Source organism: Leuciscus leuciscus (assembly GCF_965113295.1).
Source record: "Leuciscus leuciscus genome assembly, chromosome: 14".
NCBI classification, from domain to species: domain Eukaryota; kingdom Metazoa; phylum Chordata; class Actinopteri; order Cypriniformes; family Leuciscidae; genus Leuciscus; species Leuciscus leuciscus.
Window position 1 is genome coordinate 34,884,784 of NC_138738.1, and position 27,941 is coordinate 34,912,724.

The window sequence follows — 27,941 nt, forward strand, 5'->3', positions numbered from 1 at the left end:
ACAACTCATGCCTGACTTAATATGTTAAACGTTCTGTCATGAAACCACATTCCATGAAGTAAAAAGTGTTCCTTTTATTCGTTCAACCTATTAAATAAAAAGGAAAAAAATAATCTGTTGCGATTTGTCTTTTTTTGTTTCTAAAAGTTTTCGAATATATTTGTATGACTTTGTGACAAAGAATCAGAACAGTGGTAATTTGACAAGGTGGGACACTGGGCCTTGCCAAAATTTGATTGTAGATGACATGAGGTAATATTGTAATAATCTGTTAGCAACCATGTTATGTCTGCATTAGTGTTGCTAAGAGAAAAGGGAAGAAGGGATTTCACAGGTACTCAGAATTATGGCATCAGCAGTTATTATAAGCACTACCCAGAATTTGTGTTTTTAAAATGCTGACAAATTAACATGCATCTACTCACTCACACATTACTGTGAAGGGTTTAAATAAATTACCTCATTAGAAACTAGCTTAATAGTTTTTCTTTAGCTTACGAGACTATCAATATCTTGCTCAACTAAAATTACAATTTACTTTTTTTTCAAATAATGTACACAATGCAATTTTAATTCCAGTATAAAAAAAAGACACCAAACAATTATTATTATTATTATTATTATTTTAAAATGGGGAATTAATCTAAACAAATGCAAACAAATGTGTGATAATCCATCCATTTTCCAAACAGCTTGTCCTATGCATGGTAATTATGCAGTGGCATTAAAAAAAGAAAAAGAAAACTTAAAAAGCGTATTATTAAGTCACAACTCTTTTCCTATGATACATCCTTGCACACACTCTTGCAACCAAGATATCTGACCTGGCAAACTTTTCCAATAGTCTTTTAAAAGCTTCCCACAATTTATATTTGTTTGCAAAACTAATTTTAAGCAGAATCCTTTAGATCATGAGAAACCTACATTCAGTGAACTTTTGACTCACACTGCTCTATATTGACTGCAATTGAACCAAAGTACATAATATTCTCGACACAGGCAGGCTAATCTTCTTATGCAGTCTCCTGCTTTGGATATAGTTTACAGATTAAACATGCACTAGCGATGAATAGGGTTGTGTGTTTGTCTTACTTGTGAAAGAAGAGAGCCGGATCTCTGCGCTGGGAACAAACACCCACACACAAACCCTCAGTGGATCACACAGTGGCCACACACAGCACTAAACATGAGCCTCTGTATACACAACATACAGCTATGAGGGATATCACAAAACAATAACTACCAGACCAAGCATTGTGTATACAATATAAGGATTGTAATGAAGAACTAGCAGAAAAATACCAGTTTTTGTAAGCCTTTTCACCCCACTGTACCTATTTGTCAAGTGAAAAGAGTGCAGACATGGTTTACAGCGCAAATGGAGAGTACGGTACAAAGTGGGCCTTTCTGCTCTGACTCCGGTTGCCACTGAGCTTATCTGTAAGAAAACAAGTGAAAGCACTGATTATGCCTGTCACATGACTCCAGAAAGACGCTAAACAAGCCCTGAGGGCTAATGAAAAGCATGTGCAGTTCTATGGGAGATTTATATATATATATATATATATATATATATATATATATATATATATATATATATATATATATATATATATATATATATATATATATATAAAAGTGCTGTCAAATCGATTAATCGCATCTAACATAAAATGTTTACATAATGTGTTACATAATTTATATATATTATATATGTATCTGTGTATATACACATATATTTACTGTATGTGTGTGTATGTATATATATATATATATATATATATGTACAGATATGCACACATATAAATATAATAACATGCACATATGTAAACAAAAACTTTTATGTTAGATGCGATTAATCGATTTGACAACACTAATGTGTATATATATATATATATATACACTCGCCTAAAGGATTATTAGGAACACCATACTAATACTGTGTTTGACCCCCTTTCGCCTTCAGAACTGCCTTAATTCTACGTGGCATTGATTCAACAAGGTGCTGAAAGCATTCTTTAGAAATGTTGGCCCATATTGATAGGATAGCATCTTGCAGTTGTTGGAGATTTGTGGGATGCACATCCAGGGCACGAAGCTCCCGTTCCACCACATCCCAAAGATGCTCTTTTGGGTTGAGATCTGGTGACTGTGGGGGCCATTTTAGTACAGTGAACTCATTGTCATGTTCAAGAAACCAATTTGAAATGATTCGAGCTTTGTGACATGGTGCATTATCCTGCTGGAAGTAGCCATCAGAGGATGGGTACATGGTGGTCATAAAGGGATGGACATGGTCCGAAACAATGCTCAGGTAGGCCGTGGCATTTAAACGATGCCCAATTGGCACTAAGGGGCCTAAAGTGTGCCAAGAAAACATCCCCCACACCATTACACCACCACCACCAGCCTGCACAGTGGTAACAAGGCATGATGGATCCATGTTCTCATTCTGTTTACGCCAAATTCTGATTCTACCATCTGAATGTCTCAACAGAAATCGAGACTCATCAGACCAGGCAACATTTTTCCAGTCTTCAGCTGTCCAATTTTGGTGAGCTCGTGCAAATTGTAGCCTCTTTTTCCTATTTGTAGTGGAGATGAGTGGTACCCGGTGGGGTCTTCTGCTGTTGTAGCCCATCCGCCTCAAGGTTGTGCGTGTTGTGGCTTCACAAATGCTTTGCTGTATACCTCGGTTGTAACGAGTGGTTATTTCAGTCAAAGTTGCTCTTATATCAGCTTGAATCAGTCGGCCCATTCTCCTCTGACCTCTAGCATCAAGAAGGCATTTTCGCCCACAGGACTGCCGCATACTGGATGTTTTTCCCTTTTCACACCATTCTTTGTAAACCCTAGAAATGGTTGTGCGTGAAAATCCCAGTAACTAAGTAGATTGTGAAATACTCAGACTGGCCCGTCTGGCACCAACAACCATGCCACGCTCAAAATTGCTTAAATCACCTTTCTTTCCCATTCTGACATTCAGTTTGGAGTTCAGGAGATTGTCTTGACCAGGACCACACCCCTAAATGCATTGAAGCAACTGCCATGTGATTGGTTGATTAGATAATTGCATTAATGAGAAATTGAACAGGTGTTCCTAATAATCCTTTAGGTGAGTGTGTGTGTATATATATATATACACATATATACACACACACACACACAAATAATAAAAATAATAATAATAAAAATCAATAACTTACTGTGTGAGTCCCAGTTTATAAAAAAGTTTTAAAAACAAGTAGAAATACTGGCAGAAATTTCTCACCTCATATTATGGTTATTAAATAGGTCAAAGCATTATTTTTATCCATCACATAATTTGATGTATCATTTAGAGTCATACCACAAACAATGCAGGACAAGTTTAGAGCTGAAAATGAATACTTGGGGTCAGAGGTTTGTTCAAATCCATAAACCTAAGTTTGAGCGATAGCAACAGTCTTGCCTTGGCAACACCATGAATTAAGCGGTTTTAGGATAAAAGGAAAAAGGGCCGAAGACATAATTCCTTGATGGAAGTTTTGAAAGAACTTATGCAAGTGAATTATAATATTTTGTCCCACTTACAGATCTTTAGGTAAATATTGGAAATGTTCCCTTGCAGTTTGACCCATTTCACACAAGTTGTTCAGTATTTCCTTTATTTTATAAAAACTTCAGGGCTTTACAAAAACACAGCTTCAGAAATCCCATTAAATCTCAGCCCACACTTTATAAATACTGTAAAATGTGACTCACTGGGGAAATCTCAGTATGATCTGGTGTTTCACTGAGAGGAGGCAGAGGTAAATCCTGCCATTTATGGGCATTTATGAAGTACCCTGTATCTTTCCAATTACAATGCAGTATCATTCATCGTGTTTGATATTTATCATAGGGTATTTGTACTGGTTAGCCGGTATATTCAGAAAACAGCCCTACTGCTAACAGGGCAGTGTAATATTTTGCTCAGGATCAAATTTTTTTTTTGCACTGAAACATACCACACATGGGTGCAACAATCTTTTAAAATATTCAGCTCAATCTTTACACTTTAATCTTTTAATGACAACTGTTGGAAATTGATTCTCTCGATATTCGACCTTGGACCGGCTGTGACCCCATCTAACCCCACCCTATCGTACCGTGTTGCCCTCCACTAATCGCTGTCGTCGTCAGACCAGCCAAAGTCATCCATGGTGATGGCCATGTTCAGTTTGCGTCCCTCACGGACACTGCAGGACTTGGAGGAATTCTTCTTTGCTTGCATGTTCAGCTGCATCCCTGATTGGCGGACGAGGTTACCGCTGGGAATGTTCATATCCAGGTCAAACACGTCCCCGAATCCTAGCATGAGCTTCTGTAGGCTGGCCTGGCCCAGATCCCCGTTATTGCAGGTTGATGAGATCTGACAGCTGACTTCCGAGCTATTGCTCTCCTCCATGTGAGCCTCATAGAAGGACTCGGCACTGAGAGTGGCCGCCAAGGGGGAAATGTGTGAAAACAGCTGCAAAAAAAAACAAAAAACCGTGAAGTCGATTAAAGTTTGTAGATGGTGGAAATGTGCTTGAACACTTACATTGAGGTTAATGGGATACTACAGCTATTTTACATTAAGCATACTACAAATACATTTATATTTATGTACTTAATATAAATATCATGCAATTGTATTTTTAGTATATAAGTATTTTGTACTTAATGCACTTTATAGTTATCCAGAAATAGTGCTGATGTCCAACTAAAGATATACTTGATTGTGCTAGAGTGGAACTCTCGCAGGTATACTGTAGGTACACTTTAAATATCTTGCATTTAAAGACTGATATTATACAGAGATCATACGATCCTTACTAATAGTGATATTAAAACATCTTTTTATTAAGAATTAATATTAATATTAAAATTAATAATAATATTAAGAAATGAGCAATGTGCAATTAAGTACTCCAAATAAAGTTTAATTATAATATTTATATCAGTAGGTCTCAAGCGATATGTCTGTAAATATGTTAATGGTTTGTAGTTTACTTATTATGAAATAAATGTATTTTAAATACATTTTCGTATAGGTTTGTTTCACTAAGGTATTATTTCATTTTTCCATGATAAAGATTTTTAAAAATAGTTTTAGAGATACTAGGGATACTCTTCTACCTGAAGAAATACTTTAGAACAAATAATATAATATTAATGAAATAAAAGGCTATTTCAAGTTTAAGTACACTTTCATGACTGTTTCTTATCACTCCTAAGTACACTTTTAAAAATGTATTAATAATCTTTTGTCATGCTTTAAAGTAGTACACTTATTTTAATCTTGACTGAGCCTGGTTTCTCCCAAGGTTTTTTTTCTCTGTTCTGTCTCCTGATGTAGTTTTGGTTCCTTGCCACTGTTGCCTTTGTTGCCATTGGCTTTTGGCTTGCTTAGTTGGGGACATGAAATTTAACAATTAATTTAATATTCAACAATAATACTGATCCGCCTGCATTGACACCATTATATGAGAACTGAACTGAGCTGGACGATGACATCACGGTTTTCTCCAGAGTGGCTATATATATATATATATATATATATATATATATATATATTAACTAAATTATAACTTTTTGCAACAAAAATGAAACATCACTGAACTTACTTAAGCTGGACTGTGATGCTATTTTCTTCTGGAAACAAACTTTGTTGCATTATTTTCCCGTTATCTCTGTAAAGCTGCTTTGAAACAATCTGTATTGTAAAAAGCGCTATATTCATAAATGTGACTTGACTAACATTCTAAAGCACATGCAAAGTACATGATTGTAATTTTAACTGTAATGTGTTATTCGATACTACATTTAAAGTTAATATTTTATATATACCAAATTAGAAGTTCATCATTAATAATGTGCAATTACAAATATATTTAAATACATTAAAAGTTTCAATATTTCTATATTTCAAAGACACGTACTTAAGTCCTACTCAAAAATCGAATAAATTTTAATTTAATTGCCATTAACATGCAGTGTCTGAAAACCTTACAATAAAGTATATTATTTCTTTTAAAAAAAAGTATGCTTCTTTCTCACAAGGGCATGATACTGTATTATGCAGATTTTCTCTGTGCACATGATCTACTATGTCTGCCAACATTTCTACAACACAGTCAAGGTGCACTACCACTAATGCTGCACACATAAGAAACGTTTTGTTTGAGTCCAGTCTTTGTTAAAGTTTCACTACTCCTTTGTGACTTCCTACATTTTAGGAGTGCAACACAATGTCAGCAACTTACTACAGCATATTAAAACTGAGCATTGTATGGGGTATCATATAAAACTTCTGATTAAAATCATAGTGTTTACTGTGTAATTTCTGCTTTCTCCTATCTCAGATTAACATGCAGAGACAAATAAGTCATTCATAGGTGGATTTCAGTATCAACACCATGACACTATTTAAATATCCAGACCAGCAACTGGCCCAATCAATGGAGTTTTGGATCGGTTTGTCTGTCCAATCACAGAAAAGGCGAGTTTGTGAATCCACATTATCATTATTTGCTTTACATTTCTGACTCACTTCATAAAAGTGTCCACTTGAGTCATCAAACAGAATTGTAATATAATAATGTTAATAACGAGGATTTTCAAACGTACGCCTTCTGGATTGCAATTTTATATACCATGTAGTTAGTAAATAGTAAGCAGAAGTACGGTTGCAGAATGAGATATTTTGAACACAGAACGGTGAAGACTTACAGGAGTGCAGGATCGGGATCTTTCCATGAGTCTGTTTTCCCACTCTGTCAGTCTTCTTTCTCTTTCCGCCAGCTCTTGCTCCTTACAGCTTAACTCTCTCTCCAGCTGCTTCAAGCGTTCCAGCGTCTCCTCTATCTCACACCTTACAGACAGAACACAGGAAGATTTAACAACACAATTAACCTCTGTACAAAAAACATGCAAAATAAAAAAAGAGAATAATCATTTTATTACACCAAAATGCATCTTTGACCTAAAAACCCCCACAATTTTCTGCAATTTCTCTCCATGCCAGTAGGTGGTACTGCACGCTAAACAATCAAAACCCCCACTCAAAGTCTTTAGCGTGGCTATTTATAAACCGGTATGTGAAGGAAGGCCAGAATGCCCCCCTCCCCCCTCCTCAACCACTCTGCCCTCAAAAGCCATATCAGCCCCTGCCAAAACCTCTCCACACACACTCTCAAAACCTTCCTCCTGCTAGAATTGATTTCTCTACCACTCTCATGAGGAGCGTTTCCAGAATGTCTCACCCTCCCTCTTCCTCCCCACTCCTGCTCCTCGCTCTCTTTTTCCATTCCTCTCAGTTCATTTCTCCCTTCATGCACTGCAGCTCTGCTGAAGTCCAGCACTCATTGTGTTTGTTTCCTCCATTTGTGTCTTTATCTTGCAACTTGTCCCTCTAAAGAAACAAAACCTAGTCTTGCTACATACAAATGTCTAAAAACAAGTGCAAAGTTCAATACAAGTTAAAATTCACAGAAAATAATTTCTATAATTTCAGAATTATACAAGCTTCATATTTCTGCTTTTAAACTCCAAAATACCTCATAAGTGTACATAAACACTTGCTTAGCTAGTTTTCACAAATCAATGGACGAATTGAAATAATTTTCTTCAGTAATTTCCACATTGTTCATGGCTCTTATACAGTTTATGCCTAACCTGTTTTTCATTTTTGTAGGTTGTGTAAAATTGGCTATTGATTGTTATATGTGCCCAAAGTATACACTTTTTACAGTTAGGTTACGAGTCCATGTGAATCACGCTTGAGTCATGTGCAACAATTTTTTTTTAACATCATTTGGGAAAATTAATACAAAACACTTTTGGCAACTTTATTTAATTTATTTGACAATGCTTATAACCTTAACTGTGAACAAATAAAACAATTCTTAATGTTTACATTTTTAAATACTTCAGAACTACAAAAAAAGTTGCCAACGAGTTGTGGACTGTACGTACCTCCACTCCGCTTTGTTATGTAAGAAGGAGTTGCACTGGTCTGGCAGTTTGCTGTCATTTTTCATGGTCTCTAGGGTGCTCAGGACCTGTTTGAACTGTGGCCTTTCCTGGAGATGACAGAGCACATTTATTATGGTCATTCTTTAATTAGCACAATGTAATACAGCAACTAACTCAAAGTTTGTTTGTTTCCAGGCCTTATAATTATAAACTTTATTTTTGCTTATCTCTTAAAATCATAGCTCACTTGAGAACTCAAAAATGCATAGGCCTGAACTCCATGAAATGCCTACATTGTGGTCTTGGGTTTCTTTTTGGGAACAAACACTCATAATATTCCTCATTTAAATAAATACAGCTCAAAGGGGCGATGCCTGGTTGCCTTGCACTAATAGTGTGTTAAAACTTGTGGTTATGGTAAGGGGCGTGACATTTCCAAAATGGTTGACTAACACACTGGTCCAGCTGACCAATCAGAGCACATTGCTCTTTTCAAAAGGAGGGGCTTCATAGAGACAGGAACTAAACAGAGCGTTACTGACAGACTGGGAAAAGAGGAGCTGCAACAATGTCAAATATGTGAAAAAAAATGTGTTTTTGGCACAAAAATAATGCGCAAAGGCACACTATGCAAGATTTGTACCTTGATATAACAGCTTCAAAATCATTTAGATGGTAAACGAACTCATAGTAGGGCGAATCATCCCGATAGCAAAGCAGGGGGGGGGACGCCGCTGGCAAAACCAGCAATGCAGGTTTGAGAGGTGGCGCCCCGACAAATCTTGCGAGAATCACGACTTGCTTTACTGCACGACGTCACGTACATCAACAACATATGAAGCAGCCTCTATGGAAGACACTAGCACGCATTTCAGACGTGAATCATGGCAGACTCGATGAAGAAAACGAAGAAAGCGCGGTCAGAAGAGTGCAGAGAGTGGTATTTACGACAGTAACGTTTAAAAAAACATACTCCACAGTAGGGGTTTCATCAACTAGTCGACTAGCCGACTGTCACAACCACTAGTCGGCGCTGTCGGCCCTAATCGACTAGTCGGAAAACAAAATGGCGTCAGGCGCTGAGGTACCCATGCGTCCAAAACGGTCAAGGTCATGGAGTGCAGTGTCGCATTTGGTGCAATATAGATGGACACGCAAAACGGGACACATTCAGAATTAATAAACATTTAGTAAACTACAGAACAGCACGAGTGGGAAATGGCGCACCTCACACGGGCAGGGCTTCGAGAACGGACACTGCACTGGTGATATAAAACGCACACACACAGGTCTGTTAACTTAAGCGATACTTTTAAGGTTGTCTAATATTTTTCTGACTAACAAATTACTGACACAGTAGGCTAAAGGGTAGATTTAAAAAAAAGAAAAACGAAATTTAAATAAAGAAAAAACTAAATTTAAATAAAGAAAAAACTAAATTTAGGCTAACTAAAACAAATGAAATTTAAATAAAGAAAAAACGAAATTTAGGCTAACTAAAACAAATGAAATTTAAATAAAGAAAAAACGAAATTTAAATAAAGAAAAAACGAAATTTAAAAAAGAAAAACGAAATTTAAATAAAGAAAAAACGAAATTTAAATAAAGAAAAAACGAAATTTAAATAAAGAAAAACAAAATTAAGTTAAATTAAAAACGAGATTAATTTAAATTAAAAACGAGATTACTTTAGATTGATAATAACGGGTAAAAAGACTAATACATTTTGTTTCTATTATTCTATTTTCCACAATGTCAAAGCAACGCAGCTTAACCGAAAACACAAGCTCAGGCATGCACTTCGGTCCATACAAACTCCGCTGTTCTGCACTCTAGCGGTTCGAGCCGCGCCTGAATCGCGTGTCTCACGCAGGCAGTGTGCAAACTCCAACCTGTTAAGCTGAGACGGTCACGCCACGCAGCCAGTGTGTCGCAGGTGATACAAAAATATAGTGGTTCAGTATAACCTACATCAAACTTGTATCGGCTTATATGCTTAAATGATATTTGCTTAAAGATGCAATGAAAAATGCACAGTTAAAACTATATGCAAAAAATATGTCGTGATGTTGACAATGTTATTGTCTGAGGCTAGCCATGTGGGAATGTTTATCTGCAACGTTCGCTGATGCGCGTGGTGTGGCAGTTCATAACAAGAATGTTTTAATTACAAGAATGTTTTAAATGAATGCTGCTGTTTTTGTATTAACACAAGAATAACTGATGAATTTATTTATTATGTTATTTCTGAATTTCAAACATACATTTCCAATAATTCACCAGAACTCCTTCCTCTGTCTTCCTTAACAATGCTCAATGCGTTAATGCGTCAATTTAATGAATAAATAATTTAACGACTAGTCGTCGACTGTTATGCAAAACTAGTCGACTAGCAAAAATCAGTAGTTGTGAAACCCCTACTCCACAGCGACTCTAGGGGTCGCTGTTTGAGAAAAACGGAAACTGCATATGTGCCTTTAACATTTGAGCATGAAAACCTGTTCTAGTAGACGACAAAAACAAAATCATTGTAAAAGGGCATAATATGGCCTCTTTAAGACCTGTGTACACTGAATTGAGAATAAATTGCATAGTTTGATACAACAGCAAAAAATTGCTAGTTTACATAGAATCCAATGATTATTTTCACCTTTCCTTGAAAGAAATACACTAAATCTCCACTCTCTAAAAAAAGGACAACCTGCATGATTGTTATTTTGGACTTAATGTGAAGATCAAGTCATTTTGTCAAAAGACAAAATAGTTTCATTTTAAAATCTTGATTTATTGTGAAAATGCCTAAGACATAATTTGAACAGATGTTCCTCACTTGTCAGTCTCTTTGGATAAAAGCATCCGCTGAATGACTAATTATATTAACAGTTTCTAGTGATCCTGAGCATCATACTGTATGTACTGAATTTCGTCTCAGTCCCACCAAGTACCTTGGGCTCTGCAATCCAGCAACATCTCATCAAGTCTGCAAAGCTGGCGGGACAGCTGCTGGGAATGGTCGGCCTCTGGAACACATAACCCACACAAATACCACAGACACATGCACACACATTAGAATCCATTTCAAAAACCCATTATAGCAGCCATTACATAAAATCCTAATTTTAGCACGAGTCCAGCTTAAGCTCCCAACACAACTGCAGCAAAGCGCTCCTCTGGGCTTAGTTTACATCACAACTCAAATGAAGCGTATATCTCCATGTTCAAAGAGTCTGATATATCATAACTGGTATATAAGGATTAACAAAGAGCTTTTACATGGGCGCTGTTTACACTACGAAGTGATTCAATTTAGTTCACACTCAAGATAATGGAAATTTAAGAGCATGTGAGGAGAGATGCTGTAATGGAGACTTTTTTTGACAAGCCACACATGTAGGAATGTAATACTGTCCAAGTGGCTCGTCCAATAGAAAAGCAGCTGTAGTAAACATATTGCACACAGTTTTATTTCGGACAAACTGTATTAGCACACCACATAATCACGAGCCCACGAGAGAATGGAAACTGCTCCTTCCCTCTGGGAATTTAACATAAACCAAAATATCTTTTTATTCATCGTTTGACCTCTCCCATTGCCCTTCGCCAACATTTTCTCTTATAAGTACTTTCTCCCCTCCTCTCTGTCTCAGGCTGGGATGTTTATCTAAAAAGGTTTCCTGACTGTCCCCCTACAGCACTAAAACCACTGTGGTCTAATCTGATGGCATCACGGCAGAAACGCATAAAGAGAACTGCAATATATCTTATGCTAGCGCTCAATAAAAGTTGTAGGGGTTCTCAAACATGCACAGAGTGAAGCCTTCAGATCAGTTTGCTATAAATATCCAACTAAAGCAAGCAATGGAATCCATGATCATACTGTTCCGTTACCCACAGGATGAACAAAACATAACAGTTCCAAAACGTTATCATTAGATGTGATCTAGATGCAAAGTTTGAAAACTTAATCAGCGTAATTAACCTTCTAAAATACATTCGTTAGGCCAAATTCTTGGGAAGCATCACATATAGCATTTGTGGGGAATGCAATGGGGAATCGAACTGAAACCTTAAAGGGATACTCCACTCTTTTTGGAAATAGGCTCATTTTACAACTCCCCCAGAGTTAAACAGTTGAGTTTTACCGTTTTCGAATCCATTCAGCCGAACTCCGGGTCTGGCGGTACCACTTTTAGCATAGCTTAGCATAGATCATTGAATCGGACAGGACCATTAGCATCTCTCTCAAAAAAAATGACAAGAGTTTTGATATTTTTCCTATTTAAAACTTGACTCTTCTGTAGTTACATCGTGTACTAAGACCGACAGAAAATGTAAAGTTGCGATTTTCTAGGCTGATATGGCTAGGAACTATAATCTCAAGAAACAAGAAACTTTGCTGCCGTACCATGGCTCCAGCAGGCGTAATGATATGACGCAGCGCCTGAAAATAGTCCCCAGCTCGGTAACTTCCAACGTGACCGGGACTAAGTTTGTCTAACCTATTAGACCTATTTTCAGGCGCTGCGTCATATCATTACGCCTGCTGGACTCATGGTACGGCTGTAAAGTTTCTTGATTATTTCGCAGGAATGAGAGTATAGTTCCTAGCCATATCAGCCTAGAAAATCACAACTTTTCATTTTCCGTTGGTCTTAGTACACGATGTAACTACAGAAGAGTCAAGTTTTAAATAGGAAAAATATCGAAACTCTTTGGTCATTTTTTTGAGAGAGATGCTAATGGTCCTGTCCGATTCAATGATCTATGCTAAGCTATGCTAAAATGGGTACCGCCAGACCCGGAGTTCGGCTGAATGGATTAGAAAACGGTAAGACTCAACTGTTTAACTCTGGGGGCGTTGTAAAATTAGCCTATTTCCAAAAAAAGATGAGTATCCCTTTAATGTAAACACATCCAAATGAAATTTCAAATGGATTGGAAGGGGTGGTGTAGACCTGAAATAATCCGATCTACAGGAAAAAATTAAGCATGTAAAAACTTAAATTCTACCATTTTCTCAATCGGATTCGAAAATACCTTGCGCACAGTACGCAGTGCCATGACGCATATGTTTACATTTGTTTACATATGTTTAGTTTACATATGCTTATTTACATCTTACAAACGGGTCAGTGGAGGAGACTGGATGTTTAATAAATATTTGCTAAAAAGCTCTTCTGACATACACTATATTGCCAAAAGTATTGGGACACCTCTCCAAATCCTTGAATTCAGGTGTTCCAATCACTTTCATGGCCACAGTTGTATAAAATCAAGCACCAAGGCATTACGGACTGCTTCTACAAACATTTGTGAAAGAATGGCTTGCTCTCAGGAGCTCAGTGAATTCAAGCGTGGTAGGTTGCCACTGCTGTGATAGGTTGCCACCTGTGCAATAAGTCTAGCCTGGGTTTCCCCATGCTGCCTTGAGCGCAGCGTGATTTTATTCACGCTGCTAGGCAGTCTGGACACCATGGACCAGATTTTCCCCTCAAAAAGGGATCCAATCACAGAACGGGGAGGGAGCAGCAAGACGATGACGACGTTTATGCGACACACCGAAGCAGTTTGTTTATATCTATGGATCCAACATGGCATCAGACGCGAAGTTACCTTTCGATGCAGCCTTAGGGCGTTTTTCCACTGGGTTCGTTTGCTGCGGTCCGAACCCGAGTGCGCTAGTTCCCGGCGCCCCCCGCAGCGTTGGTCTGGTTTCACACTCAATTAGTTGTATCGAACCCAGGTGCGTTTGCAGTGATCTTACGTCATCGCAAACGCACACGGAAAACGCATGGAGAATACAACTCGTGTGAGGAAACAATGATATTCGACAGTGATACGCATGCGCGGGATACTATACTTCCTGAACAAGCGCGCACCCGAGTCCGTGTTGCTTGCACATTAACGCGAACCGCGCCATGGTTCGGGAGCAACCGAGCTCAGACCACCTCCTCCAGGTAGTCTCGGGTTCGGTACTCTAGTGCGCACCCGGGTCCGATGACAGCGTTCACATTAGCGATTTTTCATGCGAACCGTGCCCCGGTCCGCACTAAACTGCCAGTGTGAAAGCGCCCTTAGATAGTCAAGTCAAGTTTATTTGTATAGCGCTTTTCACAATACAGATTGTATCAAAGCAGCTTCACAGTATTAAATTAAAATAATACAACAAAGTTTGTTTCAAGAGGAATTTGTTGATTGATAAAATTAAATTAAATATCCCCAAAATATCCCCAACTGAGCAAGCCAAAGGCAACAGTGGCAAGGAACCGAAAAACTCCATCAAGTGACCTAATGGTGTCCTAAAACTCCATCAGGTGACCTAATGGAGAAAAAAAACCTTGGGAGAACCCAGGCTCAGTCGGGGGCCAGTTCTCCTCTGGCATTTATGAGCTAGAGGCCGGATTGTAGTTTGAACTGTGGGATTATATGAATGCCTGGCTGAAGAGATGCGACTTTAATCCAGTTTTAAACTGGGAGAGTGAGTCTGAGCAACGAACAGTATCAGGAAGACTATTCCAGAGTTTTGGAGCCAAATGTGAAAATGCTCTTCCTCCTTTGGTGGTTCTGGATATCCTAGGTATGACCAAAAGCCTTGAATTTAGTGATCTTAAAGAGCGCGATGGATTATAGGGTGACAGAAGATCCGTTAAATAGACTGGAGCTAAGCCGTTTAGGGCTTTATAAGTCAGTAGCAATACCTTGTAATTAATACGGAACTTTATAGGTAACCAATGCAGTGATGATAAAATCGGTGTTATATGATCATATTTTCTTGATCTCGTAAGAACTCTAGCGGCGGCATTTTGGACTAACTGTAGCTTGTTTATTGAGGATGCAGGACAACCAGCTAATAAAGCATTACAGTAATCCAGTCTCGAGGTCATGAATGCATGAACTAACTTTTCTGCATCAGAAACTGATAGCATATTACGTAGCTTAGCAATGTTTCTAAGGTGGAAAAAGGCTGTTTTTGTAACATATGAAATATGATTTTCAAAAGACAGGTTGCAATCGAGTATAACACCCAGGTCTTTTACTGTAGAGGATAAAGTAACAGGACATCCTATGATGTTAAAGTTGTATTGTGCGAGGTTTTGTGGGCGTTTTTTTGAACCAATAAGTATTACCTCTGTCTTGTCTGGATTTAATAAAAGAAAATTACGCGTCATCCAATCTTTTATATCTTTAACACACTCTGTCAATTTGGAAAATTTAGCGTTTTCATCCGGCCGTGATGAAATATATATTTGAGTGTCATCAGCATAACAATGGAAACTAATTCCATGTTTCCTTATAATATTTCCAAGTGGCATCATATATATTGAAAATAACAGAGGGCCTAATACAGATCCCTGCGGCACTCCATAGTTTACTGGAGTTATGATCGATTTTTCTCCATTTAAATAGACAAAATGGTAGCGGTCAGATAGGTATGATTTGAACCAGCTTAGTGCTTGTCCTTGAACACCAGTATAATTTTGTAGTCGATCTAAGAGTATTGTGTGATCTATAGTATCGAACGCAGCACTAAGATCAAGTAAAACTAGTATTGAGATACAGCCTTGGTCAGAAGCTAAAAGTAAATCATTTGTAATTTTAATGAGCGCAGTTTCAGTGCTATGATGCGGTCTGAATCCAGACTGAAACTTTTCATAGATCTCATTTTGTTGCAAGAAAGAGCCCAGTTGAGCGGACACCACTTTTTCTAATATTTTAGACATAAATGGAAGATTTGAAATGGGTCTATAATTTGCTAGATTATTATGATCTAATTGTGGTTTCTTAATGAGAGGTTTTATAACTGCCAGTTTAAATGTCCTTGGAACATGACCTAAAGATAAAGACGAGTTAATAATATTGAGGAGAGGCTCTTCCACTACAGGTAACACTTCTTTCAGTAGTTTAGTTGGTATAGGATCTAATAAACATGTTGTTGTTTTGGATGAAGTGATAAGTTTATTTAACTCTTTTTGTTCTATAGTTGTAAAGCACTGTAATTGTTCTTTCGGGGTGATAATTGAAGCTGAATTATAAGGCGCGATTGAAGATTGAACGTTTACAATTGTGGTTCTGATGCTTTCTATTTTCTCAGTGAAGAAGTTCATGAAATCATTACTACTGAACTGTAACGGGATATTTTGTTCGGGTGACGTCTGTTTATTTGTTATTCTAGCCACGGTGTTAAATAAAAACCTTGGATTGTTTTGGTTGTTTTCTATTAGTTTGCGGAGGTGCTCAGCCCTGGCCGCTTTTAGGGCCTTTTTATAACGTGACATACTGTCTTTCCACGCGATTCTAAAGACCTGTAATAAGATAGTGTTCTAAGTAGTTTAGAACGCAAGTTTATTTCGTCTTCTTCCCCGTCGAATTTCTGCCACTCTACATACGTCATCTGGTATGATTGAAACGATTGGCTTTGAGCTACGTACAGGCGCATTTGATAGACATTCGTAGCGCCCAATAAACGGCTCTGGGCATTCGTAAACCACGCCTCAAATACGAGAAAATGAACATATGGTTCCCAGACCACGTCTCAATGAGACGTGGTCTGACGTTAGCCAGGCTACAATAAGTCATCAATATTCGTGAAATTTGCTCACTACTAAATATTCCACGGTAAACTGTTAGTGGTATTATAACAAATTGGAAGCAATTGGGAACAACAGCAACTCATGCTGTAAAGCACGCCGCCACTGGACTCAAGCAGTGTAGACGTGTTCTCTGGAGTGACGAATTACGCTTCTCTGTCTGGCAATCCGATGGACGAGTCTGGGTTTGGCGGTTGCCAGGAGAATGGTACTTGCCTGACTGCATTGTGCCAAGTGTAAAGTTTGGTGGAGGGGGGATTATGGTGTGGGGTTGTTTTTCAGGGGTTGGGCGTGGCCCCTTAGTTCCAGTGAAAGGAACTCTTAGTATTTAGTATTGAAAAGTATTTCTTAAAGTAGTTCAGTCTAATTAAGGTGGAGTATTCTGTACAACATTTAGGTGTTATGTATTTTTATGCTCTCTGAGTATTGTGTCATTAGCTTAGCAGCATGCTAATGACAAACTCGAATGAAATCTACTGTTAGCAAAACTATTTGCTCACTGTAATGGTCACTTTGGAGCAAATCCCGTGTTTTAAATGGATCTGAGAGTACCACACTCCTATTTATAGTTGATTGCATGATCAAATCAGGCAAAATGTGATACATAAAAAAACAAGGAGGTGTGTGAATTACAGCTCAAATTCTGGAATTTTGAGTTCTGTGGGCACAGATTTCATGCGGGCCTGTTTATGAGGTTCTATTCTAGTTAGGATGCAGCTGTCTATGTAGGGCAGAGGGCAGTTCACTAGGTCTTGGAACAAAGCCAAGGAAAGAGTCTTCCAGGACATCAACAATGTATGACATGGACATATATTCATAGGAAAACTGGCCCACTTTAACAGCAGTATAACTACACTAACATTGTAAACATTGATTCATGTGGTGGTTCTACAGTATTAACATTCCTCTCTTAAGAACACTGAGGGATTGTGGGATACTGTGCAGTACCTCATGTTTTTCCACCACCAACCAGGCCACCTGCAAACCCTCAAAACCTTTAAATGGCACTTCTCTGGTCAGCATCTCCCACAGAACCTGCAAGACCAACCACAAATCAGACAATAAATGTCCATACGTCCTGCCATTGCTCTCTGCAAGGAAAAAAACAAAACAAAGCTGGCATATTCCACAACACAAGCATATATGGGGTGAACAACACTTGGAATGGAGGTTATGCAGACTGTGCTTGAAATAATTAATTTAGACAGTCAGACATACATAGAAACACAGCCTTGTGTATACATATCTTTGCACGAACAATCATTTAAATACGTTAAATGACTTTAGACTGATTCTAATCCTAAAATACTATATATGCTATATAATACAGAGTTATATAGACTAGTTTTATGGTTGTTGTTTTTTGTCCTTTTCAGCTACACATCATGTGGACAGTTTATGCTTTCAGTGTATATGGAAAAGAGCTACACTGTAACTCTTTTAAAATAAAAATGTAATTTATTCTTGTGTTGGGAATAGTTGAATTTTCAGCATCATTACTCCAGTCTTCAGTGTCACATGATCCTTCAGAAAGCATTATAATATGCTGATTTGGTGATCAAATAAACATTTTCTTTCCACTATTGAAAACAGTTTCATACTTCTTTTGCTTAATATGTTTGTGGAAACCATGACACTTGATCATACAAAAAAACTTGATCACACACTCATTCATGTATAAATCTGAGTACTGACCACGCCGTATGAGTAGGTGTCACAGGTTTCTGAGACGGGTAGACTCTGGATCACTTCAGGGGCCATCCAAGGGAATGTCCCCACAAGAGACATGTGTGTTGTGTGAGAAACCAACTTAGATGCTCCAAAATCACAGATCTGACACAGACAAAATGCATTGTGCGGGGACAGTCACATTGATATTTTGGGCAGAGTTTAAATCCTAGATTTTATATATAAATATATAGGAATGTGAAATAAAAATAGGAAACACACCTTTAATACATTATCTGCTGTTAACACAACTAATAGAGAGAAAAGAAAATAGTCATTGGTATGTAATAATCATGTTTTGCTTGTGAAATTGCTCACATCACAGCTAAAAACTCACCATTTCTTGACTTCAGGTCCCTATGAATGACTTTCACAGGGGCCTCAGCATGTAAATAATGCATTCCTACAGGGAAACAAATCACAGAATCAGCCATTAGCTCATAAGGAAAATGTGACTGAGATCATTACATAAACACATGTATTCATACAGACACATACCTTTAGCAATTTCCATCGCCCAGGTCATTACTTGACCCATATCCATCTCCTCACTGTCAGCACTGGACAAATATTCATACAATGATCCTCTGCTGGCATATTCTACAACACAAACACACATAACATATTACATATCATCACATGTGTCAACTAAATGTTGTGGAGATGATATATATTGCAGGTGTAAGCTAAATAATTCTATTGTTATATGGATACCAAAATATAGATCATAAAGTAATGCAAAAAAAATATAAGAAGAACTGTTTCACAGTAAATTCTGAATTAGTGTTGTGAGAAAAAAGTAGACCTCATATACACTTAAAGTTCATTTTCGAAAGAAGTCTCTTATGCTCACTAAGGCTGCATTTACTTGATCGAAAATACAGTAAAAACAGTAATATTCTGAAAAATTGTCACATGATCTTTTCAGAAATCGTTCTAATATGTTGATTTGCTGCTCAAGACATTTCTTATTATTATGATCTATGTTGAAAAAAGCTGCACGGCTTAATATTGTTGGGGAAACCGTGATACATTTTTTCAGAATTCTTTGATGAATAGAAAGTTCTTTGATGAATAGAAAAAAAACTGCATTTATTTGAAATAGAAATCTTCTGTAACATTATAAATGTCTTTACTGTCACTGTAAAATCTTTTCAATTAAATGCATTCTTGCTCAATAAAAGTATTAATTTCTTTAAAAACAAACTGACCCCAAACTTTTTGAATGCTAGTGTATTTATACAATATTTATGAATGTGTATTGCTTGTCATTAGCTATGTATCCTATCCAACCACCAATTTGAATGCGCATTTTGAGATATTGCACATAAACTATGATGGAGACACATTTAACGAATAAATCCCTTGATGCGCAACAAAAAACTTGTGAATTTGTGACAATTTCATTGCACAGCATCTCAAATGTTGGTTTTATCATACTGAAATGCCTGAGCCAAAGCCTGTCATCAAAATGATTTAGTTTAACGACCCTTTAGAAGCGTCTCATATGATCGCGTTCACAAACACCAGGCATCCGATTAATCCGCAAGACAGCATTAACTGCATTTTGCCATATATAATGTAGGAAGAAAAGAGCCACAGTTTCTTCCTCGATTGCAGAAACTTCCATTATCACTACAGATATTTTGCGCCAATTTCCCAAGAAGTGCTGATTATGTTCTCTTGAACACATGGGATGGAAATGCTGCTTTATTCGCAAATGTTTTATGCAATATCCCAATTTTGCGCATAAGTTAAATTCACATGGATGGAAACAGTTATTGTAACAACATTTACATATAGAGAAGAAACAAGGAGTGAGAGAGGCAGGCTAAACAAGCAAAAATCTAGTCTCATGTCGAGATGTCAATCAACACATGAGATCATCTATCACCAACCCTCGAGTGAAGTCAAACACAGCTTAGCACACTCAGGGTTTCCCATTTACACACACACACACACACATGGAGCGGATGCTGGCAGCAGGAGTTAGAAGATGACAGCATGCACAAACGTTAGATTTACTGAATACCCAGCTGACCAAGCGCTCTGAAGAGCCGCTGAAAGACATGCTCTCGAGAAATGATTAGGCCACATAAATCTGCTCATAAGCACATCTACATCCCTGGAGACAAAGATCACAATAGGATGTTTAAAAAATGGCAAGACAACTGTGCAAGCGTGTAAGTGTGCGTGTCCTCTTTATGAACTCTCCTCACACTACGATTACACACAAAGCACGGCAGTATTACATTTTTGGGAGATCATAGCATCCCTTACGAAAGACTAATCACAAAGGAAATCTCTATAATATCTTATCTATTTCTCTAAGACAGCAATGAGATGAAATGGAGAACAAATGGAGACTTCTTTTTACAACTCTTGCCTCTCACAAAAGTTGTAGACAAGATCTCAGCGGTAACTGAGCGACATACACTTGCAGTCAAATGTTTGGAATAAATATGATTTTTTAATGTTTTTGAAAGAAGTCTCACCAGCTCATCAAGACTGAATTTATCTGATCAAAAATACAGTAAAACAGTAATATTGTGATATATTATTACTACTATATTAAAACTCCTGTTTTCTGAATATATTTTAAAATGCAATTTCTTCCTTCGATGGTAAAGCTGAAGTTTCAGCATCATCACTCCAGTCTTCAGTGTCACATGATTTTTCAGAGATCATTCTGATATGATGATTTAGTGCTCAATTATTATCAATTATTATTGGTGCTCAATTATTGATAATGGCTCTTATTATTATCAATGTTAAAAACTATTTTTGCTTCTTAATATTTTTGGTGAAACTGTGATACTTGTTTTCAGGATTCTTTGATGAATATAAAGTAGAATTGAATTGAATGATGAATATAAAACAGATTTTTTTCCCCACTTGTGATCAATTTAATGCATCCATGTTGAATAGAAGTTTTAATTTCAAATTTTTCAAAGATCTTACTTATCCCAAACTTTTAAAAGGTAGTGTATCACAGTTTTCACAAAAATATGAAGCAGCACAACTGTTTTCAACATTGATAATAATAAGAAATGTTTCTTGGCCAGCAAATTATCATATTAGAAAGATGATTTCTGAAGGATCATGTGACACTGAAGACTGGAGTAATGATGCTGAAAATTCAGTTTTGCCATCTAAGGAATAAATTACATTTTAAAATATATTCAAATAGAAAACACTTATTTAAATTGTAATAATATTTCACAATATTAACTTGTTTTTGATCAAATAACTGACACTTACAAAAACATTTAAAAAAATGGTCATATGAGCATTTTAAGTGGAACCTCTGAGCAATAAAACATTTGTTGGTGAAACAGGTTTGGTTTGGTTGTGAAACTGAAACATTGAATTATTACCTGTGACAATGCCGTAGTTGGGTGTTTCCAGTATGGCTCCGTAGAACTGAATAATATTTTTGTGGCTCAGGACACTCAGAATCTCAGCCTGGATGAGGTGAAAGAAAACAGATGCAGAGGTGAAAGACTGCGGTCAAACACTGAGGCTCAAATGAGTGCTGCATCAATGTCATAAAACTATTTTTTCATTACAGTATGTCGAGGTCAAATATTACACTAGAAATGTCCGTGAACATGGAGCCATTAGCAGTATTGTGGGACATGTCCGCTGGGACTCGAACTGCATGGCATCAGCCAGGAAAGCTGCTAAACTCCAGTAAACAGTGGAACAGACTCTGGCAGCGCTGCTGAGCATGCATTAATACTGACAGTAACACACACCGCCTGCAAACCCACATTAAGATGCTACATTTTACACTTACAGTATATCAAATTGACTTTAGACAAAGAGAAATAGAGAAAGGCGGGGGAGAGATGATGGGGAAAAAAGAGAGACGATCATGGAAAACTGTAGATTCTTACACTCCCCCGCTCTCATGCACATAAACAAGTCTGATGGATGGTAACAATGGCTACATTCACACAGGCTGCGTCCAAATTCCTGAACATTTGGATTATGTACCAAATTTGATGAAGAATTTACTTCTTGACCAATGTATCTTCTGTATACATGATGCTAGTGTACCGGAGGCCAGCTAGTAAGATCGTGAGTAGACATTAGCATGTTAAAAACTCAATGGATGCAGTATGTCATCGTATTGTTCGCCTACCGTTTCATGTATAGTGAGTATTCTGACATCCTACTGATTTGATGTATTGCTTTTTGCATATTCTGTTGCATAGTACGCACATTTTCTTTTTCAAAACAAACTGAACTGTGCTTGAACACAATTGCATTTAGCATTTCAAACAGGCCTGACCACCATATTCTGATGCGGTGTGTGAATGTGGCTGATAACAGACTGTAGCTCTACATAAACAGTTTACCCATAAAACCCCCCTTATGAAAAACAAGTTTATTCAATTGTTCTATTAGTATACTTCTTTTAAACTAAAAATAAGAAAGAATACTTTCAGTCTACATTTTATATACTTCACAAAAATATACGTTATGTACTTCTTAGAAATATACTTAAAATTACACTTAAGTGTAATTGACTTATACTGAGGGAAAAGTCCAAAAATATTTGGCCTGTAACTTGTACTCAATCTTTTGATCGAGATATACTTAAAAGTATAATTAAGTAGGCTATTCAAAGTATACTTGGCTTGTAGTTGTGTTAGCCCTTTTGATCGAGTAGCCTATTAAATATACTTTTTTTTTTACATAGTTTTTCATTTACAGTCTAACGAAACTTACATTGTTTGAAAATATTGATTAGAATATTGATATAAAACAGATATGTTTCTAATTCTGCGTATCTGATTTTTTGTGTAGGCTAGTCCAAAAATAACATGATCATCAAACAGCGTGTAAATCAAAACGGCTTAATATTTTCAAATGAAATGAAGCGTAACCCATGAAGAGAAAATGACTGTGAAGCTTTGGGGGTGTTGGACTCGATCTACTCCATCTGTGCTTTGATCATTGTTCTGAATAAGATCAAGGCGTAGTCTTTGACAAAAATTAGATTTTCTCAACTTTTTTGTTTAAAATGTTGCCTTTCTTTATGAAACTTACCGACATTCAAGTGTTGATAAAAAAGGATGCATGGAACTAATAAAATGTTCTTAAAATTAAAGTACAGTTAAAGGTATTTTTCAAGTATAAAAAATAATATCTACATTTGAACACAGTAGTATACTGCAAGTGCAAAAATAATATATAAATAGTAAACTATAAGTATAATGTTATGTTCACTTAAAGAAAACTTACAAGTGTACTTGCAGTTTAAACTACTAAACTAGTAGTTTACTGAGAGTACACTTCAGTGTGTACTTTCATGAACTTAAAAAATTTACTACTTGTATTAAAATAGTAAACTAAGTAGTTTACTACTTTTACACTTATAGTACACTTAAACGTATACTTTTATATACTAAAAGTGGGCCAATTTAGTCCCAAGAAGTATTGAAACAGTACACTTACAAGTTTACTACAAGTACACATTGATATTAGTATACTTACTACATAAAGTATCCTTAAAAATATACTTGAACATTACTTAAGTATACTTCATAAAATGAACTTGAAGTATACTTCTTTTTCGTCTAAACTAAAGGGTCTCTATAAAACGATTGATCAAAATAGCAAATCTCAATTGCTTGATTGTTTATACTGTCACAAAATGTAAACTATATTATCGCCCAGCTCTAATAACTTAACTATAAGGTAGAAGATATTGAGATATTATAAACATTAACATCATGATTTTCTTTAAAGCTGCTTTGAAACAATGTGTATTGTGTAAAGCGCTATCCAAATACAATTGACTTGAGTTATAAAAATAAGAAGCTAAAATAACAATAACTTCATCTGAACTAACCTCATCATCAATTTTCAGCAGTTTTTTGACAGCCACTTCTTTGTCCTGTGAGATCCAGTGTGCCCGATACACGCTCCCAAAACTCCCACCGCCGCAGTTCTCATAAAAGCGGATGTCATCAAAGCGGATCTGAACGAAGCTTGCACTGAGGGACGACATCTCATACTGACATTCACTGTGGCTGTAGAAAGAGAGACACGATATAAAGCTACTATTCAAGTTTTGACAAAAAACATATTAAGAAAGAATAATAATACTTTCGAACAGAAAAAAAAATACTGTAAAGTCAAAACTATAGATTTGGTCTTTAATTAAACAACATCCAGAGTGAACTATTTTTTCAGTTTGCAATGTTCCTTTTTGCTGATCTGGATTTGTTCTCCTGGAGTTTTTATTTACTCTTCCAAGTTTTTGTTTAGTTTTGTTGATACAAACCTCTTGTATGAGCGGGCCTTACAGGAAACCCTATACTGAAAAATCCAGCATAAACCAGCATGAATTCCATGTTGGTTTATGCTGATTAGAACAGGTGGATCAGGACATTCATGCTGCACTCAAGCAAAAATGAGCTGGTGTAGCAGATCCAACCAGCATACCATGTTGGGCCCAGTATGCAAAACAAACCTCATGCTGCTGATCACAACTGTCCTAGGCTAGCTACAGTGATCAACAAGTGTGCCAATACATATGAAGAGTTCAGATGCAAAAGCCTCTAAGTGCCATCTGAAATTTTCTTCTAGAATGATAATTTTTATCAGGCTCGTATATTTAGGTTAAGTGATTTCACTTAAATGACAATTAATAGGTAATTTGCATTGCCATTTAAGTGAAATTATTGAACTTAAATATAAAAAGAGTTCAGGGTTTTGCATCTGAACTCTTCATATGTACATTATATGAGGAGAGCTTATTTATTAAATAATTATAAAAAATCAAATAAAAGAATAAAAATGTCAAAGTCAAAAGTACATAATCAAAATTACTACACTTAAAGGTATAGCGGAGGATCTTTCCAAATTTTAGATAAGACCCGCCCTCTCCACTTTTTGAAAAGTTTGATTGATTCACCAGAATGATTGACAATTAGGAGGACCAATAGTTTAGACTACCCACCAGGAAGTAAAACATCCTCCGCTATACCTTTAAAATGAAAAATAAAAATATAAAAATAAAATCCAATTCAAAATATTAATAAATACTATAATAGCATATAAATAAGTTCTGTCATGAAACTTTGGATGTTCACATTACATCTGCAGCCAATGAGCTGGCTGCTCAACATTTAAATAGCTGGTTAGCGTTTACTATAAATTCTTCTGAAACCCTCCACCTTCCCCAGCTCCACCTGTATATCTCTACCACGGGTCATTATTTTTATACATGCTATTTGTGCTGAAGCCATTTCAAGCTCACAGTAGCATATGGGTGTATGCATTGCAGTAGCAAGTTCCTGTACTTGCTATATAAAATAAATGCATACTGTAATATGCCATAAAAAAAAAAAAAGAATTGTCAATTTTGAATTCATGGTGACTTTAAGTTATACACAAACTACACCATGACTTCAGCATTGCCACTATTAAGGGTTTGAGTAAACATAAATCAACGGAGCTGTGAAGCTGTGTGTTGAGTTTTCCTGTTCGATGTGCTGATGTATAATGACAGCCGATATAGTCACATTTAACCACTTATTAGTGACTTATTAGTAAAAGCTTCTTTTTTTTTTTTAAATCACAAGTGGAGTATTACTGGTGTATTTTATGTCGTAGAATAAAAGGTGAAAATATCTCGAGCTTGTGTTCCCCACAGACTTTATTTCAGGCATTTAAACAAGAACTCATCCAAAAAACCCACTGACTTGAGGACGATGGAACCAGAAGTTTAATAATTCTAACATGCTCACATAACTGCAGGATACTGCAGGATGACTTGGCTTGTCTCTGCCTTCAGTCCTTCAGTGTATTCTGCTACATCTGCAAATGGACTCCTGCCACTTTTGTCTACACTACTTTACAGGCTTTATGAGAACACAAGAATAGACAGAATAGAGAGAGACTACTGTAATGTTTCAGATTACTGTTAAAATAGAGATTAGGGATTGCTGTTTACACAAAGTAAAAAAACATCCTACACCAGAAGAATATAATAATAAATAGGGGAAATGTAACCATCTGACTATAATTTCTAACTATAAATCCATAATCAAATTGAACAGTGGTTTACTGAACTGAAAACTGGAGAAGACAGGAAGTTCAGCACTTGTTAATGTGTTTGTTTGCTCTAACAGTTGCAGCCATGAAGGATATATATAACTGGTATGTTGCTTGTCCAGAACTTTCTGTCACAATGTTGGAGTGGGCCTGATCATTTTTCCACGATTTCCCATGTCTCTATGATATTCCGATATGACCGGGGGCCATACAGGGTTTCGACTGCTCTATTATATTCTGAGGTCATGAACATTACAATCAATGGAAGTGTGTGGGGCTTTTTGCAGTAGACTTTTGGAGTACAAATTTTCCTTGTAGTCTCTCAGTTGGGTTAAAAAAAGCTACATGTGTACAAGAATAATAATTTTCATTTATTTAAAATAATGATAAATCCCACTGCAGGATACTGCTGTTACTGCTTGAGCTGTCATGTCAAATAATCATAAAGTGTGCTGCAACAATTTGCAACAAACACCGGCTGAATGCCTGTGTATTCATGATCGTTTTTCCAAATCCAGGAGAGCACATGTATAAATTAATGTTCAGGGAATCAAACTCATGTTTTCTTTCACCTCTAATGTAGTAAACTCTGATGTAGTTGTAGCTAGTGGAAATGGGGGTCTGGTTTCTTATGCATTACTAGCCTACATGCGTCACTCTTCCCTGAAATCTATGACCTAACCTCAGATTGGTTTCCCGGTGTAGAAAGAACAAGCTATATACCGCCTATACCCGTCCCGCACACAGTCTATCTATCAGTTAAAGAGCGCCCAGTCGCTAAAAACAACCCGCATATCATCTCTGTGGCCCCTGGCTGTGACATCAGGGGCCAACAGAGGGCAAGTGTGTCACACGTTCAACTATTCTTAACTAGAAACAGCTCATTCATATCTTTGACTTGATTTATTGCCCAAAACAACATCCTAATGTTTAAAATATGAATTGTGCAAAGAAATAGATACTTTCAGATAAAACATTAATTTATAGTATTTTTATCGTCTGTGTCCATATGCATTTGTTCTGTGTAAAGCAATTTGTAAATTTTGTTGTTGTTGTTCTTAAGTTTATTTGCCTACTTTTAATTCACCACCATTTCATGTTCACTTAATGTTACTTTGGAAGAGTTTGGAATACTTTTAAATCATTCTGGAGACTTTTTTGAATACTTGTGGAGATTTTGGAAAGCAAACACATATAACGTTAGGCTAAGTCACAGACATTATGTCACACTCTCCTGAAGTCGTCAAACACGAGATCAGCTGCAGAGTTAAAACTCTTTCCAATAATGTTATAATTATTTTTAACACATAACGTGTAGTCTGATTAAAATGTAAAAGCGTGCTTTCCTACCTGTTAGTCGTATTTTCCTTGCGGTCCGGTGAAACTCGCTGGCCTGTCGCTCTCTGAACAATCCCAGTCATAAGATAATATGCGGAGCCTCATTGTCTCGTGTTACTGCACTTCCATAAGAGGACACTCGCGTTTGGACCGGTGGACAAATTATGAATCCTACTACGGTAAAGGATTGGCTTATGAATATTAACTACGACAAAAAGATTTTACGTGGTAAAC

At 36.7% G+C, this 27,941-nt stretch overlaps 1 protein-coding gene across 2 annotated transcripts; it reads right to left on the minus strand.

Moving 5' to 3' along the window:
* Positions 1-54: 54 nt before the first annotated feature.
* On the minus strand, positions 55-27,871 carry map3k20b (mitogen-activated protein kinase kinase kinase 20b). 2 transcript variants are annotated; one of them, XM_082189938.1, is made up of 13 exons: positions 27,720-27,871; positions 24,160-24,340; positions 21,674-21,761; positions 18,795-18,896; positions 18,634-18,699; positions 18,519-18,547; positions 18,264-18,401; positions 17,517-17,603; positions 10,926-11,000; positions 7,981-8,087; positions 6,736-6,877; positions 4,131-4,492; positions 55-1,438 (listed from the first exon to the last, which is right to left on the minus strand). In XM_082189938.1, the coding sequence occupies exons 1-12, from the start codon at positions 27,788-27,790 to the stop codon at positions 4,145-4,147; spliced, it is 1,434 nt and encodes a 477-aa protein (XP_082046064.1). In that variant the 5' UTR covers positions 27,791-27,871; the 3' UTR covers positions 55-1,438; positions 4,131-4,144. The 2 variants fall into 2 exon arrangements, with proteins under 2 accessions (XP_082046064.1, XP_082046063.1); XM_082189937.1 differs by lacking the exon at positions 55-1,438 and having other exon boundaries at positions 3,631-4,492.
* Between the last annotated feature and the right edge of the window lie 70 nt (positions 27,872-27,941).